The sequence below is a fragment of the Schistocerca nitens genome, chromosome 7, assembly GCF_023898315.1.
Source record: "Schistocerca nitens isolate TAMUIC-IGC-003100 chromosome 7, iqSchNite1.1, whole genome shotgun sequence".
NCBI lineage: Eukaryota > Metazoa > Arthropoda > Insecta > Orthoptera > Acrididae > Schistocerca > Schistocerca nitens.
In genome coordinates this window covers 116,904,414-116,922,297 of record NC_064620.1, presented here as the reverse complement: position 1 = coordinate 116,922,297, position 17,884 = coordinate 116,904,414, and the positions used below count along the sequence as shown (strand labels likewise).

General features: G+C 42.7%; 1 protein-coding gene across 1 annotated transcript in view; it reads left to right on the top strand.

Annotated features, from left to right (window-relative positions):
• The window catches only part of LOC126195249 (uncharacterized), a 245,445-nt gene that overhangs the window by 159,678 nt on the left and 67,883 nt on the right, over positions 1 to 17,884 (top strand). Inside the window, exon 13 of the mRNA XM_049933777.1 lies at positions 12,588 to 12,750. Within this exon, the coding sequence (XP_049789734.1) occupies positions 12,588 to 12,750 (163 nt within the window). The remainder of the gene's footprint in view (positions 1 to 12,587; positions 12,751 to 17,884) is intronic.

The following is a 17,884-nucleotide window of genomic DNA, read 5'->3' as shown; positions in this document are numbered from 1 at the left end:
GGATAGTAGCTTCATATGCAGGAGGTTGTGGGTCAAATCTTGTCAGATGCAGTGATTTTTTTTATTTTGAAATCTTTATCAAAATGACTTTGATTATAATTTTTGTTCACTGAATTGGTTTAAATGTAATTTTTTAGTTCTGTTCCATTGTCACATGATTTTAATCACCATATGAACCTTTTCCATTTGTTTATTTTTTTCTTTGTGTCATTCATTTTCCAATCATAATATTTGTAAATATGAATTTAATTCTGTTTATCTATTATAATATGCAATAATTTGAAAACTCCAATTTATCAGTTGAAAATCAAAAGACAAAATAATCAATTTGTATTGATTTTTTAATTAATTATTTAATTAATTTTTTTGCGCTGTCATCATCAAAAAAGAGAGAGCAAATGAAGAAGCTGATATTGTGATTAAAATTATGTAATAAAGAAATGGAAATAAAAATTAAATTTAAATCAATTAATTGAATAAAAATTATGATCAAAGTCGTTTCGATAAAGATTTAAAAATAAATGAAATGTTTACTGCACCTCAAAAGATTTGAACTCACAGTGTTCTGCATGTGAAACTGTTATCAGATCCATTACACCATGCAACCAGCTACATAAGAGAACTTTTTGAATGCTATTGAGTGTCACAAAAATTCCTCGAAAATGGGAGCCCACCTGGGTGAATGGCTGCAGTGTGTGATACCTGGGATCTTAACCTACATGGTTGTATAGATGGTTTCAAAAAGTCAGTCCCACCACTGGTGACCTCTCCTTGTCAGTGTGAACTCAAACTCTGACGTGAATAGTCCAGTTGGGACTATGTGCATATACAAGTGTGTTTAATGTTTTATCTTATATTTACTGGTATGTATTTTATGACTGACTACCATTTAATGCTTATGCAACTATAAATTTAATAAGGCATGTGTGTTACCCTATTGTAATTGGTTTTCCACATGTTTTTTAGCATTGAAGATTGGCACACGGTGATCAAAATCTAGATATCCAATAAAAATTATTGCAACTGATGCAGTCACTGGGCACAACTGTTTCCCTATGGAATCAAAACCTGATCCCTTCCGATATTGTGAAAGTGATGAACCTGATTCCATTGTTGTTTCCAAGTTCATCTATGTGGCTACTCTGCAATTCATAATTAAGAGCCTGGCAGATGGTTCATCGAACCACCTTCAGGCTATTTCTCTACTGTCCCATTCTCAAACAGTGTACATGAAAATGCAGGTGCTACTTAACAAAATATTTTTGCATTTGGAGGAGAAAGTTGAGGATTGAAATTTTGTGAAAAGCTCAGAGAGCAACCAGAAACACCTGTTTGCAGCCCTGTGCCAGGCTAGATGTGCGAGATTTTATATTCTTGTAATTATAAGCCATTTAGATTGTAATAATAGGCAGTGGAAAGCACAGAATGGTATAACAACAATATGAAAAGGGTAGAGTGCTACTCACCACATAGAGGTGGTGTTAAGTCGCAGTCAGGCACACTGAAAAAGACTGCTGAACATTTAAGCTTTCAGACAAAAAAAGTTCTCCCTTCAAAATGGAATACACACACATTTAGTCAAGCTATTATTTGGGTCATATTTATGGGAAGTCTTGTAAATTTTAAGTTGTTTAATTCAGAATCATTGCAGTTGTTTGTTTACATATTGCTGTGTGTTTTGGTAAATGTGTTTTCTTGTTTATTGCTAATTTAATTTACTAATTTTTACTAAAGTATTATCTTTATTGTGAGTGATAAATACCTGACCAAAAGTGACTTATTATAGAATTGTTAGTTTCGGGATTTGGTGTGACGGGTGCTGTAGTTTTTTCAATTTGGGGCTTAGTAGCGTTGGAATTTGGGAAATAAATGAGATGCTTTAGTGGTTTGTAGGATAAGTTACACAAATAAGAAGATACTGGAACAAGAGGGGAAAACTGCTGTCCTTCAGCCTGGATTAGACAAGTCTATGAAAGATCTGGAGAAATTAAAGAGGGAGAAAGGTGGAGAGAGTTGGGAAGTGACAACAGGCAGCAGAGGGGACAAGCTCAGAACTTCATCTGACAGTTTTGTGGTGAAGATGAAAAATAAGTTTGATTGTTTCTTCAGTTGGAAACTGATGTGCCTCAGTCAAACATTGTTGTAGACAGGGCACTGTAAAGTTTCAGCAGTCAATTGAAAAATAGGGATGTAACAAAGTCAGTGAAGAGAAGGAAAGTTTTGTTGTTACATAATTCTCACGCTACAGCTGTTGGCCAACTTTCAGCGGATGAACTAGGACCAGAATACCAGCTCACCAATTTTTTTTTACCTAGTGTTGTCGGTCTGGAGCAGGTAATGTATGATTTAGGATCACTTTGCAAAGACTTCTCATGAAGAGGCACCATGGTTATAGTGAATGGGCCAGGTAATAGCAGTGACAGAGATGCTGGGTACAGAGTAGAGTGTGACCTGACAATGGCTGCATCAGCATTGAGACGTACCAATGTTGAGTTTGTGTCTGTCCTGAGGCCGCATGACTGACCTCATTCGAGCTCTTCTGGCAGGAGAGCTAATCTGGAATTGGAATGGCTGTTTATGTAGGGTGCAGGATCACATATTGTTGTTGTTTCTGTTATTTTCATCTGTAGATGGGATTATACTAGACATGCCCTCCACTTCAGCAGAAAAAGGGAAGGGTTAATTGGCTGGGCTAATAGCAGAAAAACTCGAGGGAGGGAGCACTGTCACAAGTTGTAAAATACACACATCAAAAATAGTTTAACATCACCCTGGTTCCCAGAACTCCTGAAGATAGACGTTGACTGTGGATACTGTATCACAGACACAGTCCCTTTGACTGTTTAGAGATGTCACTAAACGCGCAGAAAGTCAGAATGAAAATGCTACCCCTGTGAGAGATGGCACCCCTCCTACAGTGGAACATAGGGTTGAGGACACGTGTGGAGAAACTGAAACTCCTAGCACAGCCATGCCCCCCGTGCTTGTGTTTACAAGAAGCAAATTTTAAAGCCACTGATGCCGCTGTGCTACAGGACCTATACCCTTCACCAAAAGGATGCCCTGACTGGGGACAGAGCCAGTTGAGGGGTTGCTGTGTGTGTCAATAACACATCTACATACATACTCTGCAATGCACCATACGGTGCGTGGCTGAGGGCACCTCGTACCACAACTAGCACCTTCTTTCCCTGTTCCACTCCCAAACAGAACGAGGGAAAAATGACTGCCTATATGCCTCTGTACGAGCCCTAATCTCTCTTATCTTATCTTTGTGGTCTTTCCGCGAAATATAAGTTGGCGGCAGGAAAATTGTACTGCAGTCAGCCTCAAATGCTGGTTCTCTAAATTTCCTCAGTAGCGGTTCACGAAAAGAACGCCTCCTTTCCTCCAGAGACTCCCACCCAAGTTTCTGAAGCATTTCTGTAACACTCGCATGATGATAAAACCTACCAGTAACAAATCTAGCAGCCTGCCTCTGAATTGCTTCTATGTCCTCCCTCAATCTGACCTGATAGGGATCCCAAACACTCGAGCAGTACTCAAGAATGAGTCATATTAGTGTTTTATAAGCGGTCTCCTTTACAGATGAACCACATCTTCCCAAAATTCTACCAATGAACCAAAGATGTCTATCCACCTTCCCCACAACTGCCATTACATGCTTGTCCCACTTCATATAGCTCTGCAATGTTACGCCCAAATATTTAATCGACGTGACTGTGTCAAGCGCTACACTACTAATGGAGTATTCAAACATTATGGAATTGTTTTTCCTATTCATTTGCGTTACTTTACATTTATCTATATTTAGAGTTAGCTGCCATTCTTTACACCAATCACAAATCCTGTCCAAGTCATCTTGTATCCTCCTACAGTCACTCAACGACGACACCTTCCCGTACACCACAGCATCATCAGCAAACAGCTGCACATTACTATCCACCCTTTCCAAAAGATCATTTATGTAGATAGAAAACAACAGCAGACTTATCACACTTCGCTGGGGCACTCCAGATGATACCCTCACCTCTGATGAACACTCACCATCGAGGAAAACGTACTGGGTTCTATTACTTAAGAAGTCTTCGAGCCACTCACATATTTGGGAAGCAATCCCATATGCTCGTACCTTAGTTAGGAGCCTGCAGTGGGGCACCGAGTCAAACGCTTTCCGGAAGTCAAGGAATATGGCATCCGTCTGATACCCTTCATCCATGGTTCGCAAGATATCATGTGAAAAAAGGGTGAGTTGCATTTCGCAGGAGCGATGCTTTGTAAAGCTGTGCTGATGCGTGGACAGCAACTTCTCTGTCTCAAGGAAATTCATTATATTCGAACTGAGAATATGTTTGAGAATCTTGCAACAAATCGATGTTAAGGATATTGGTCTGTAATTTTGAGGATCCGTCCTTCTACCCTTCTTATATACAGGCATCACCTGCGCTTTTTTCCAGTCGCTCGGGACTTTACGTTGGGCAAGAGATTCGTGATAAATGCAATCTAAGTAAGGAGCCAATGCAGTAGAGTACTTTCTGTAAAACCGAATTGGAATCCCATCAGGACCTGGTGATTTATTTATTTTCAGCCCATTCAACTACTTCACAACCCCAGGGATCTCTATCATTATGTCCTCCATACGGGAATCTGTACGAGATACAAACGGCGGTATGTTTCTACGATCCTCCTGCATAAAAGATTTCTCAAATGCTAAATTTAAAATTTCAGCTTTCGTTTTGCTGTCTTCCGTTGCCAGGCCAGACTGATCAGTGAGTGACTGGATGGAAGCCTTTGACCCGCTTACCGATTTTACGTAAGACCAGAATTTCCTTGGGTTTTCAGCAAGATCTTTTGCTAAGGTATGATGGTGGTAGTGGTTGTACGCTTCGCGCATCGCTCTTTTTACAGCAGCACGAATCCCTACTAACTTTTGCCTGTCCCCATTCTCCTGATCTTTCTTGTACCGCGAGTGCAACTGTCTTTGCTTCCTGAGCATTCTCCGAATTGCGCTGTTAAACCACGGTGGGTCTTTTCCGTACGCAACCCACTTTTTCGGCACATACTTCTCCAATGCGTGATTTACAATGTGTTTAAAATTTACACATAATTCTTCCACGTCCATGGTACTGGAAGTAAATGAAGTCGATTCATTTACTAAGTGGGATGCTAACAATTGCTTATCTGCTCTTTCCCTCAAGAATACTCTCCTAGCCTTCTTGACCGACTTTTTAACTTTCGTAACCATAGTCGTAATGACAACATCATGATCACTAATCCCTGTCTCAACACTGACACCGTCGATGAGGTCTGGTGTGTTCGTGGCTACCAGATCTAAAATATTTTCATTACGTGTTGGCTGTCGATTTAGCTGCTCAAAACAGTTTATGGATAATGTGTTCAAAAGTAATTCACACGACGGCTTGTCTGTACCACCTGTAATGAATCCATAGACATCCCAGTCTATACTAGGTAGGTTGAAGTTGCCTCCGACTAATATAGCATGATCTGGGTACTTCTGCGATACAGAGTGTAGACTCCCTTTGAATGATTCTAGAACTGTCACGGTGGAACTTTATTTCTCCTAGCCCTGTTAAACGTGTCCAGATAACTTCACAATCACACTCTACTTCGACCTCAGTAGACATAATATTTTTGTCAACTGCAATGAAGACACCACCTCCTACGGTGTCTAATCTGTCTTTCCGATAGATGTTCCAACCCTTACTAAATATTTCAGAACTTCCTATCTCAGGGTTCAGCCAGGTCTCAGTCCCGAGAATGATTTGCACGCCACACTCTTCCTGGAGGTCAGTAAATTCAGAAACTTTATTCCAAACACTCTAAAAATTTACTGCTAATATCTTGATAGCTGAAGTGTCTTTACACTGAGCGCGTCCTGATTTCCCTGTCTGCACGTCAACTATTGAGTGTTCATCAGGACACCTCGCACTACTGCCTAGCCTAAAAAACCCCCATGTGCAAGCCACAAGTACTCTGCTACCCGAGTAGCCGCTTCCTTTGTGTAGTGCACCCCTGACCTATCTAGGGGCATCCTACAACCCACCCAATAGCGCAAGTCTAGAAATCTGCAGCCAAGACCGTCACAGAGTCGACGAAGCCTCTGGTTGAGACCCTCCACTCGGCTCCAAACCAAAGGACCCCGATCCACTCTGGGAACGATGCTGCAAATAGAGAGCTCTGCTTGCACCCCGTGTGCGAGGCCAGCGGTCTTCACCAAATCTGCCAGTCACCTGTAGGAACTGAGGATCGCCTCAGAACCCAAGCGACAGGCATCATTGGTGCCGACGTGAGCAACTACTTGCAGACGACTGCACCCTGTACGCTCGATAGCTGCAGGCAAGGCAGCCTCCACATCTTGGATGAGGCCCCCCAGCAGGCAAACCGAGTGCACGTTGGAATTCTTTCCAGTCCTGTATGCTATTTCCCTAAGGGGCTCCATCACCCGCCTAACGTTGGAGCTCCCAATAACCAGCAAGCCTTTGCCCCCGTGTGCCTGCTCGGGCCCTGCTGAAGGAGCGGCCACCTGCCCACTGACAGGATGAACAGGCGAGGCCAGCCGGCCAGCCTCCACATTGACCCTCTGCCTCGAGCGACGCGAACGCGTTGCAGTCCGCAACTCACCCTGAGGTGAGGGCGGCCCCAATGCGCCGGGTACACTAGAAGGTGCCTCGGCGGCTGAGTCAGCGGACACAGCAAGCGATGCCTGGGGTGTCTCCAGTGACGTGCCAGACCCTCCGCCTTTGCTGCACCTCGAGGCAGCAGCCTGAAGGCGACTGATGTGGCCAGCAGCACGCACACACCCTATCCATCCTACTGCTAATATCTGGATGTATAGAGTTGCAACAAATGAAACAGCAATACGCGACTGCACAGTTGCGTCACCAGCGAAAGATTGAGCTGCAATATATGAACAATTACTTATGAACTAAGCAATCAAATGACCACAACTACGCCACTATACAGATATTACAATGCGATCCTACCCCTGTCTTAGTACAAATGAAACTGTCTACGCGATGTTACACTCTACTGTTATTAAAATTTGGCACTACCACTTTCTAATTCGAAAATACGCAAAGATCCAAAAAATTTCACCACGCAAGCACAGAAACACACAAAGTAATTTGAATTAAACCTGCAGATCTAATACGAAAAACTGAATATGCCACTAGTTTCTGCTACTGCTGCTCGCATGCATCACTCTGCAAGCACAGATGAAACTGCACTGGCCTCTGTCTGCTGCTAACTGACTCTACGAAATAAACAGAAAGCACTGGCTGTCCAAAACAAACAACTGACTACTGACTCCGTGAATTTATACTTTACAGCTATTAATAACCAATATTACTCCTCTCAAATACGAGAATACACAAGGATTTTATGTAATTAAATATGCAAGCGCTCAAACACTCGGAAGGAAATTAAGAATCAAACTACAAAACAAATATGAAAGCTAAATATGCAACTCCCACTGCTGCTGCACCGATGCTTCACCAGTGGCTCCTCAAGGCTCAAACCATTCCTCTGCTCTCTCCTTGGTTACTGACTGACAAACAGTAGCTATTACAGTTCATGTGGGTCAGAAGATCACTATCTGCTCACTCCATTTACATCTACAGATCGTGATAGACTGTGAAGCTCCCACAGGCCTTATTGGACATGTCTGGTGCCCATTTCTCATAGTGGGTGATTTTAATGTCCATAATGTATTATGGGGCACGAGCTATACTTGCCCTAGGGGTTGAGTCTTACAGAACCTCATGATGTCTCAGGAGCTGTGCACCCTCAATATAGGCAGTCCTACTCATTTACTGGCTGTTAGTGGGTTGTCCTCAGCCATCAACTCCTCTTTCTGCTCTTCTGGGCTTACAGTCTCTGCTCACTGGGAAGCAACTGATGACAGTCCGGTGACTACTTCCCACTGTCGATCCACATACTTGATGGAGGTCCACTTGAAGAAAAGCCACCAGATGGATGATTAGCAGGGCTAACTGGACATTGTTCAGCCAGGTGGCTGTGTTTGAACACCGCAACAGCACCCAGAAATGATTGGACCACATCACACAAGTAATCCACCGTGCCGCTGACTTACCCATCCCAAAGTCCTCAGGTCATCTTAGGAGGCAACCTGTACCTTGGTGGACTGGTGAGTGCCACTCAGCAATTGAGGTCGGTGTGTGGCTCTTTGATGGCTTAAGTACTGCCCGGCAACAGACAACCTCAGGGCATTTCGGATTACAAGGGTGAAGGCTAGACGTGTAATTAAAAAGAACAAGAAAAAGTCATGGCAAAAGTTCCTGGACTCCATCAACCATTCCACTTGTTCTACAAAAGTATGGGAAGCCATCAGGAGGATTTCCAGCAAACACAGTTGTTCACCCATATCAGCAGTGATGTCTCCAAATAATGCCCGGAGACATTGCTCAGATGATGGTAGAGCATTTTACAGCAATTACTGCTGTTACCAATCACAATCTGGCATTTTGTCACTACCGTGTTACTGCAGAGAGGGGAAAGTTGGACTTCAGATCCCACAGCTCTGAGGTCTTACAACTGCCCTGTCTCAATGTGGGTGCTGAAATTGGCACTGTCTGAGACTCATAATACCACATCTGGTCACGACCAGATCTGGTACTGCATGTTTAGACATTTTCCAGCGGCATCAAAGAAAATCCTCCTCGAATGTTTTAATTTGATGTGGCAAGCAGGACAATTTCCCAGCTTGTGGAGAGGGGATATTCTGATAAACCTCCTTAAATCAGGAAAGAACCACATATGTCCCAGTAGTTAACAGAGCGTCACCTTAACGAGCTGTGTAGGAAAGACCCTGGAGTGAATGGTTAACCATCATTTGGTCTGGTTGCTAGAGAGCAGGCAACCCCTTCGCTACTCTCAGTGTGGTTTCCAGAGATTTCGGTCCACTGTCAACAACCTGCCCTTGGAGGAGGCTGTTCAGCAGGCTTTCATATGTAAACATCACTGTCTGAGTATATTCTTTGATATCAGTAAGGTGTATGACATTACTTGGAGACTCAGTATTCTCATGCAATTCCATCAATGGGCTATTGTGGCCAACTCCCCATCTTCATGTGGCCCTTCCTGTCTAAGCATTTTGTTAGGTCCCGAGTTGGTGACATGCTGTCCAACCATTTTTGAGCAGGAGAGTGTTTTACCTCAGGGGAGTGTTTCGACCCATCAGTTGCAATTTACATTGCGGAGGTTAGGGGAGTGGGCTGCAATTCGGGGTTTCAGTTTTCTGCAGATAAGTGTGTGCATGTTCATTTTAATCATCCTCGTATTTTTAATTTACCTGCCTTGCATATGAGGGCACCATTCTACATTTTAGAAACTCTGTGAGATTTTTGCGCCTCATTTTTGACTCCAAACTGTCATGGTTCCCACACCTGAAAGACCTGAAAGCCAGAATTTAGAAGGTACTGAATGTCATAAAATGCCTTAGCATCATAAGTGCCGTAGCCACAGGTCTTGGGGAGCAGACAGGGCACGTTTGCTCCAGTTTTATAGGGCTTTTGTGCATTCACGGATAGACTACATATGCACATCTTATGGGTTAGTGAGGCCGTCTTGCATGAAGGTTGTTGAATCATCCACCATGAGGGGATTAAACTAGCCACAGGTGCTTATAGGACCAGCCCCATCACAGTCTCTGTGATGAGACTGGGGAACCACCACTCACCATCTGGCAGCAGCTCATCGTGGTGCATCATGCTTGTAAGTTCTTCGCAGTTCTGACATCATCTGCATACCATACTGTTGCTCATCCACCTTTACATTTCCTTTTCTCCAATTGTCCACAAGCAACAATGCCGTTCTGGATCTGCATGCAGCACGTGTTGGAGTCATTTGGTGTGGAGCATGTACAGCCTCAACTCTAGGGTTGTAACTGCCAGCCACCATGGTTTCTGCAGAGGCCCAGGGTAATTTTAAATTTAGTGCAGTATAGGAGAGATTCTGCTCCTATATATGTTGTTAATACTTCATTTTCTGTTGTTTTTATGGGTCACCACACTTTACAACTGTTTTTACAGATGGGTCAAAACAGGGGACTCCTTTGGATGCTCTGTTGTTTTCCCTGATTGTGTCTTCAAGGTCCGACTGCCTCTCAAGGCTTTATTGTATTCAAGTGCAACTGTATGTGGTCTCGTTGGCACTGGAGAAGATGAAGCATGCTTTGCGTGCTAAATTCCTTTTCTGTCCCGATTCTCTGAGTGCTCTTCACTCTATGCAATGTTTGTACCTGGCAGATAAAGTAGTCCAGAATATCCAGGACACCCTCCTCCAACTACAGTGGCAAGGGAAGGAGATGCCTTTCTGTTAGGTACCAGGGCACATGGGTATTATGGGGAATGAAAGGACGGGTGTAGCATCCAAGGAGCCTTGTAGCGAGTGTCAGTTATTTCAGTTTCTAACACTGTGCTATTACCTTGCTGTTGAGGTACAGAGACAGTGACGTGTCGCTGGGAAGACAAGTGGCTGAAAGTTACAAATAATAAGTTGTGTCTAATAAAGCCCACTGCGTAGCTGTGACATACTTCCTTTGGCGTGTGGCTTCTTGCTCCGGCTAGAGGACCCTCCAGTGTGTGGTGCTTGTGGTGAACAGATCACTGTGTGTCACGTTTGCCCCCCCCCCCCCTCCCCTCCCTCCCCTTCCTCTCCTCCCCCCCCCCCCCCCACACAAAATATGCCTGTAATGTCGCACTGTTTACAGCCAGATTAAAAAAAAGATGTTCTGAACGAAGCATATTTATTAGAGACTAATCTTGTGCCAAACAATCATTGGATATTGCCACAAAGGTAAATGTGAGACGGGTTGGAAAATTAATGTAAGTAGACAGGAAGGTAACAGTAAACACTGCAGCCATTGATAGTGTTTAATGACACAGCAAGGTGCACCTCATATTGTTTTGAAGTTGGTGCACTGTGGATACCGTGCAAGCTAGTCACATGACATTGCAGAGAATAGATCAGGCATAATATTGACACATTCATTGCTACAATGAAATATATGATATTCTAACCAAAATCGTCATAGGTGAAGATTCTTGTGTGTGTTATTACCAATCTGAGAAAGAAGTATTCATCCATGCAACTGAAACATCCCGTTGAAGACATCACCTGCAAGGAAAGTGCTGTGTGCAGTTTTCTTGGAGGCACTGTGAAATTTCAAAAAGAAAGTTCCTGAGCTTAATTTATATCTTTATGGCCTTACTCAAGCTATACTATTTAAGCCTCTTGAATGACATCCAACAGTAGGAAGACTGTCATAAGTTGCTTCCGATGACTGCCCAATGAACTATACACTTCTATTTAAGGAATAGTGTTTCAGTATATGGTGAGAATAAAAGTATTTTTAAATCATTTATTGAAATTTAGTGTTCTATAAACAACTTCTTGTGCAGATAATTGAAATTAAATTGATTATAGTGTGGCACTGCAATTCAGCATCTGTCTACAAAAAATATTGAAGAACTGCTGCAGGTCTTGCAGGTATGAATTTGGTATGGTGTGTTATACAGTCTAAAATAATATGGTAATGTTCCTCAATTGATGTAGTGCTCCTACAAAATCACTGCTGAAATTCAGTACTGTTTATTTTAGTCAGCAACTTAATATATATTTTTCAGAATAAAATTCAGTGTGATTTTATCACTCTTTCTGGTTTCGACAAATTAATTAGTCATCTTCAGGAGCTTAGTATAGGTTTAACAGATGTCATTATCTTCTTCATACAAGCATAATGGCACGATATATCCAGAAATGTACATATTGTATGTGAGTATTGTAAATGCAGATTGACAATTTACAGTGACTGAATCACATCTATGTATATGTCAAACTGAATCAAACAATGGAAAGACGACATAGGAATATGAACAATATAGAAAAAGATAGATTGCTACTTACTGTAAAGAAGACATGTGCAGGCAGGCACAATTAAAAGACCCTTACATGAAACTTTCGGCCACAGCCTCTACCAGCGAAAGAGAAACCCATGCCATTCATTCAAACAAGGAAGCATGCCTCAAGCACTTATGACTACCAACTCATGCATTCTGGCCTGTGCTCCTGGAGTTGTAAGCGATGTGTGTGTGTGTGTGTGTGTGTGTGTGTGTGTGTGTGTGAGAGAGAGAGAGAGAGAGAGAGAGACAGGTGTGCTTCCCTGTGTGCATGAATGATTTGTGTTTCTCTGTTTCCCTTCTGCTGGTGGGGGCTGTGGCTGAAAGTTTTGTGGAAGTGTCTTGTAATTGTAAGGTGTCTTTCTTTTTGGGAGGTAGCAATCTATCTCTTCCTATGTGCCAAGCTGTTAAGTATCAATCTATGTTTACAATAATCACATACAATATTTACATTTCTGGAAATATTGTGACATTACACTTCTATGAAGAAGATACTCACATCTGCTAAACCAGTACTAAGCTCCTGAAAATGACCAATTAATTTGTCAAAATCAGTAAAGTGTAATAAAAATATATTTGTAAGTGACAATTAAATTTTATTCTGAAAAAAGATTAATATGGTTTGTTAAGTATCTGCATTTGTTTCAGGATATGGTGGAACATAATGGTGTCAGACATAAAAGTCTTTACAACATGGACCTGTTCAGAGATAAGGAGTTAAACCAGCAACTCCATTTTGATCCTCTTAATGTTCAAATAGAAGAAGTTAGATATGGTGAACAAATTTTTGTGCGGGCGTGGATGGAAGGAGGTACAAATGACACAATATTTTTCTTGTCTTTAATATCAGTAGCTTGAAACTTTAAACCAGAGAAAATAAGTCACATATTGCCTTGGTAAATTGTTCTTGGATAATATGCAGGAAGGCATTTCTGATAATTCTGCAGAGTGTTAGAGGCATTATCACATTAATAAAACAAGCTGGTTATTATTACAGCTAATGAGATAGGGTCTGTTTTGTGGATAGCAAGGCCACTGTTGTGAATTTCGTGTAGGAGGTAGTCTGATGACAGTACTGAATGTGAGTAGCTGCCCGTTTTTGAACAATATCTTTCTTCTTTTGCTTCCCTATTTTAAGTGGACATAATTGGCTATTACATTCACAGCTTGTCAGCCAGTTTTTGTGGGATCGCTGTCAGATATATTTAATGAAAGTGTTTGTTTCCTTGTAAATATGTGATTGCCTTATACTTCTTTCAATTGCACGTTTCGTACGGTAACATTTTCAGTTGTGTATGACTAGAATGTCATTTCATTTGGTGGTTCTTTGCAGTTGGTTTTCATGTGAAACATTGTAAATTGTTGTACGAACAAACCAAGGCAACCACTTCAGTGGTCACAATTTTTTTGAAAAAGCTGTAACATGTTTCTGGAATTAAGTTTCCACTATCTGTTGGAAAAGCAAATTCTGTCTGCTTGCTCACTGGTGAAGAACCGTATCCATACATTGCGTCCTCGCATCTTTTGTTTCTTCAGTGTTTTGCTCGCGCATAACAGCAGCCACTAATGATGGGCAGTCACTTACCCGTGACTTACTAGTTATTTTCTTATGGTTCTGTGGCTGGCTGTCCTTTCTGTTGCTGTAAACATTAGAAACTGTCAGGGAGGAGAGTTGTGTCTACCATCTGTTCGTGTCATGTGAGAACTTTGTTCTTAATGTATCCGTATCATAAATGTGTATGTTCTGAAACTTGCTGAGAGTTTAAAGCTGTTTGGTGGACCAGGACTAGAACTCAGAACCTAGCGTTTCATGGGCAGTGTTGTTGCCGGCTGAGATGTCCATGCACAAACCATGACCTTAGTTCTCCCATTTCTTCCCTCCTGCTCTCCACGCTTTACAGATGGCTGGCTTTCCTGGAATACCCCTGCATTTCATGTTGTTGTTCTGAGGAGAAAGAGAGAGAGAGAGAGAGAGAGAGAGAGAGAGAGAGAGAGGGGGGGGGGGGGGGATGAATCTAGTCTTTGCACAGATTGGTGTAGAAAACCACTGATATATGAGTCCAATAGACTGCAATCCAATGCATAGGTAGAACCTAAATCTGGAGCACTATCTTGTCTTGTAAATCAGTGCACTTCATGTTACGATGTTAAAGCAAGTCACTTGCTATCTGCATATTATCAACATAGGTAACAGCAACTGTTCCCTTCAAGTGACAGAAGTTGTAAATTGTGTAGAATTGTGGGCCACATTTATATTGTCGCAAAAGAAGCTAAATAGCACCATTGTGATAGTGCACATTATTGACGACACAGTGGCTTCCATCAGGCCATGACAGAGCCGCTCCCATCAGGCCACGACAGAGCCGCCGTTTACGTGACGAGCAACCCGAGCAATGCATCAAAAAAGAATTACACGCAAGATGTCTGTGATGGAGGAAGCAACTGATTTCACAAGTGTTCTTCGTCAGATAGTGAGAGAGGAAGTTCAGAAGGCATTTGGATTGCACAGCGAGCAAAAAACTGAGATGCTACAAGAGGTCATAAGGGAGGAAGTGGAACAGACATTGAACGCAATCTCTTGTCCTTCATTTCCCTTTAAAACGGTGAAAAAGTCGAGACCCAAGTGGAATTACATTCCCACAATGCCGCGTGAGGAACCTGTTTGGGCACCAAGGAAGACTAATGTCTGGAGGACTCTGGATAACCAATCAGTATGTTTCCACTGTGGCCGACCAGGACATGTGGTGCACTATTGTTGAGAAAAGCAGTGGATATTTGATGATGCCTGCACCAGAAGATAGCAGACCGATCTTAGCCGACGCCAACTCTGGGATGACGAAGATGAACAAGATGATGTGGGTGCAGGACGATGTAGGTCACCATCGCTGCAAGCTAGCCACTGGGGAAGACGCTCCCCAACAAGCTGATCCAGGTCTCCATCGCTGTTTAGAAGCTTCAGCCGATCACCTGGCTGCTGCAACCTGGAAAACTAAAGGGTGTGACCTTCCTTGGAGGTGAGGCTACTGAAGAGAAAAATCCTCTGCCATCGATCACTACAAAAATGATAGGAAACTATGTTGATATCCTCATGGATGGCTGACTAGCCCAAGCTCTTGTGGACTCTAGAGCTCATATTCAGTCATTTTGGAGAAGTACCGTTGCCAGTTGCAGAAAACCATATTCGTCGACAACAAAACATCTCTGCTGAAGGTGGCCAATGGGAAATATGTAAAACCTACAGAAAGATGTACCATTCTTGTGTGTATAAGTGTCCATACACAGACCTTAGAATTCATCATCTTACAAGAGTGTAGTCATGACGTCATTCTCGGATGGGACTTTCTGAAAGCTTTTCAGGCAATTATAGATTGTGGTTACTTGAAGATTATGCTAGACAAGATGAGATACTGTGGACAGGAAGATGCACATCCGAGTGTGTGGAGACTATGTGTGCTGGATGAAGTGATCATTCCTGCAGTCAGCGCTAGAAAGGTAACTGTCACATGTCATGCCATGCATCAACCCATGGATCTTGTAGTAGAATGTAAGAGAAGCATACCACTGAAGAATAACTTGGTCATCCCAGCGTGTGTCGTCTCGTTTAAGAATGGATTCGGTTGATTGTGGATAGTTAACTGTCACCGAGAACCACAGATCCTTCCAAGACACATGTGCATAGCAAATGCTGAGCTGTTAATTGAAGAACAGCTGAGCATCATAGAAATCTCCCATGCCGAGACTGTGGGTGAAATTAGTGCTACCACTATGAGACAAGATCTTCTAGCTCAACTATCACCAGATCTCGCTAAGGAACAACAGAAGACGCTACTTGCTATTCTTCAAGAGTTCACTGAATGCTTCAATCCGCAGGTGAAGAGCAAATTAGACAGAGTGACGGTGAAGCACCGGATTAGCACTGGAGACCATCAACCAATAAGCCAGAGAGCGTACAGTGTGTCAGCAACCGGAACATCGAGTAATTCGTGACGAGGTAGAGAAAATGACGAAGAATGACATCATTCAGCCTTTGCAGAGCCCATGGTCGCCACCAGTGGTCTTCATCAAGAAGAAGGATAGCAGTTGGCGCTTTTGTGTTGATTACAGGAAGCTTAATAAGATAACTAAAAAGGACGTTTAACCTCTTCCAAGAATTGACGATACACTAGGTTGTCTGAAGGGGGCTATGTTTTTCTCAACCATGGACATGTACTTGGGATACTGGCAAATCGAAGTAGATGAAGCTGATCGTGAGAAAACTGCATTCGTCACCCCTGAGGGCCTGTATGAGTTTAAGGTAATGCCGTTTGATTTGTGTAATGCACCAGCAACTTTTGAATGGATGGTGGATAATCTTCTAAGGCACCTGATGTGGATGATGTGTCTTTTCTATTTAGATGACATTATAGTATTCTCAGAGACATTTGATGAAAATATAAAGAGACTGAGGGCCATTTTTAAGTGTCTCCAACAAGGCAGACTGAAACTTAAGCCAAGATAGTGTCTCTTTGGAGCAAAAGAAATCAAAATACTTGGACACCTTGTGTCGAATGAAGGTGTGCAGCCAGACCCAGAAAAGGTCAGATCTATAACGGAATTTCCTATTCCTAAAAGTATCAGAGATGTGAGAAGCTTCCTCGGATTATGTTCTTATTACTGTCATTTTATCAAAGACTTTTGTATCAAAGCCAGGCCACTCCAGGAGTTGTTAAAAGCTGATGCTAAGTTTATCTGGGTTGGTGCTCAACAAGATTCTTTCGATGTGCTGCGAAAAGCTCTGACGACTGACCCTGTACTTGGTCTGTATGATGAGAGAGCAACTACAGAACTACACACAGATGCCAGCCGGTATGGGATCGGTGCTGTTCTGGCGCAAATTTTGGATGGAAAAGAGAACGTTATAAAACTTCGTTGCAGATTAAAACTGTGTGCCGGACTGAGACTCGAACTCGGGACCTTCGCCATTCGCAGGCAAGTGCTCTACCAACTGAGCTACCCAAGCACGACTCACGCTCTGTCCTCACAGCTTTACTTCTGCCAGTACCTCGTCTCCTACCTTCCAAACTTTACAGAAGCTCTCCTGTGAACCTTGCAGAACTAGCACCCCTGAAAGAAGGGATATTGTGGAGACATGGCTTAGCCACAGCCTGGGGGATGTTTCCAGAATGAGATTTTCACTCTGCTGTGGAGTGTGCGCTGATATGAAACTTCCTGCAGAACGTTATAGTCTATGCTTCTAGGACACTTACAAAAGCCGGGAGAAACTACTCAACTACAGAAAGAGAATGTCTTGCTGTGATCTTAGCCATGTGCAGATTTCAACAGTATCTCTATGGAAGGTCATTCACAGTTGTTACAGACCATCATTCACTTTGTTGGTTGACAGGTCTTGAGGATCCAACAGGATGACTCGCCAGGTGGGCACTACGTCTTCAAGAGTATGACATTACCATGTTGTACAAAAGTGGAAGAAAACACCAAGGTGCCGACTGTCTCTCAAGAAACCCTGTGCAAGACCATCAAGACTGTGATGAAGATAGTGACTGTCTCGCTGCACTCCAGGATCCCTCTGCTGAGTAGAAGAAGGATGCCAAGATATCTCAAATTATACTTGCCTTAAATCGGTCAGAGGATGTGAAAGGACAATTTAAGGTAGTTAATGGATTACTTTGCAAGGGAAACTTTGATCCGTTTGGAAAGAGGTGGCTATCAGTGATTCCTAAACACATGCGCTTAGATGTTCTACAGAAATTCCATGGCACACCTGAGGCCAGACATTTAGGATTTATTAGGACATATGATAGAGCCCGCATGAGATTTCTCTGGCCAGGTTTATTTAGAAGTGTCTGTCACTACGTGTTGCACTGTCGAGAGTACCAGAGGAGAAAGGCAGTTCCTCAGAAATCACCTGGCCGACATACCAATTCCACCAGCTGAAACGTCTTTCC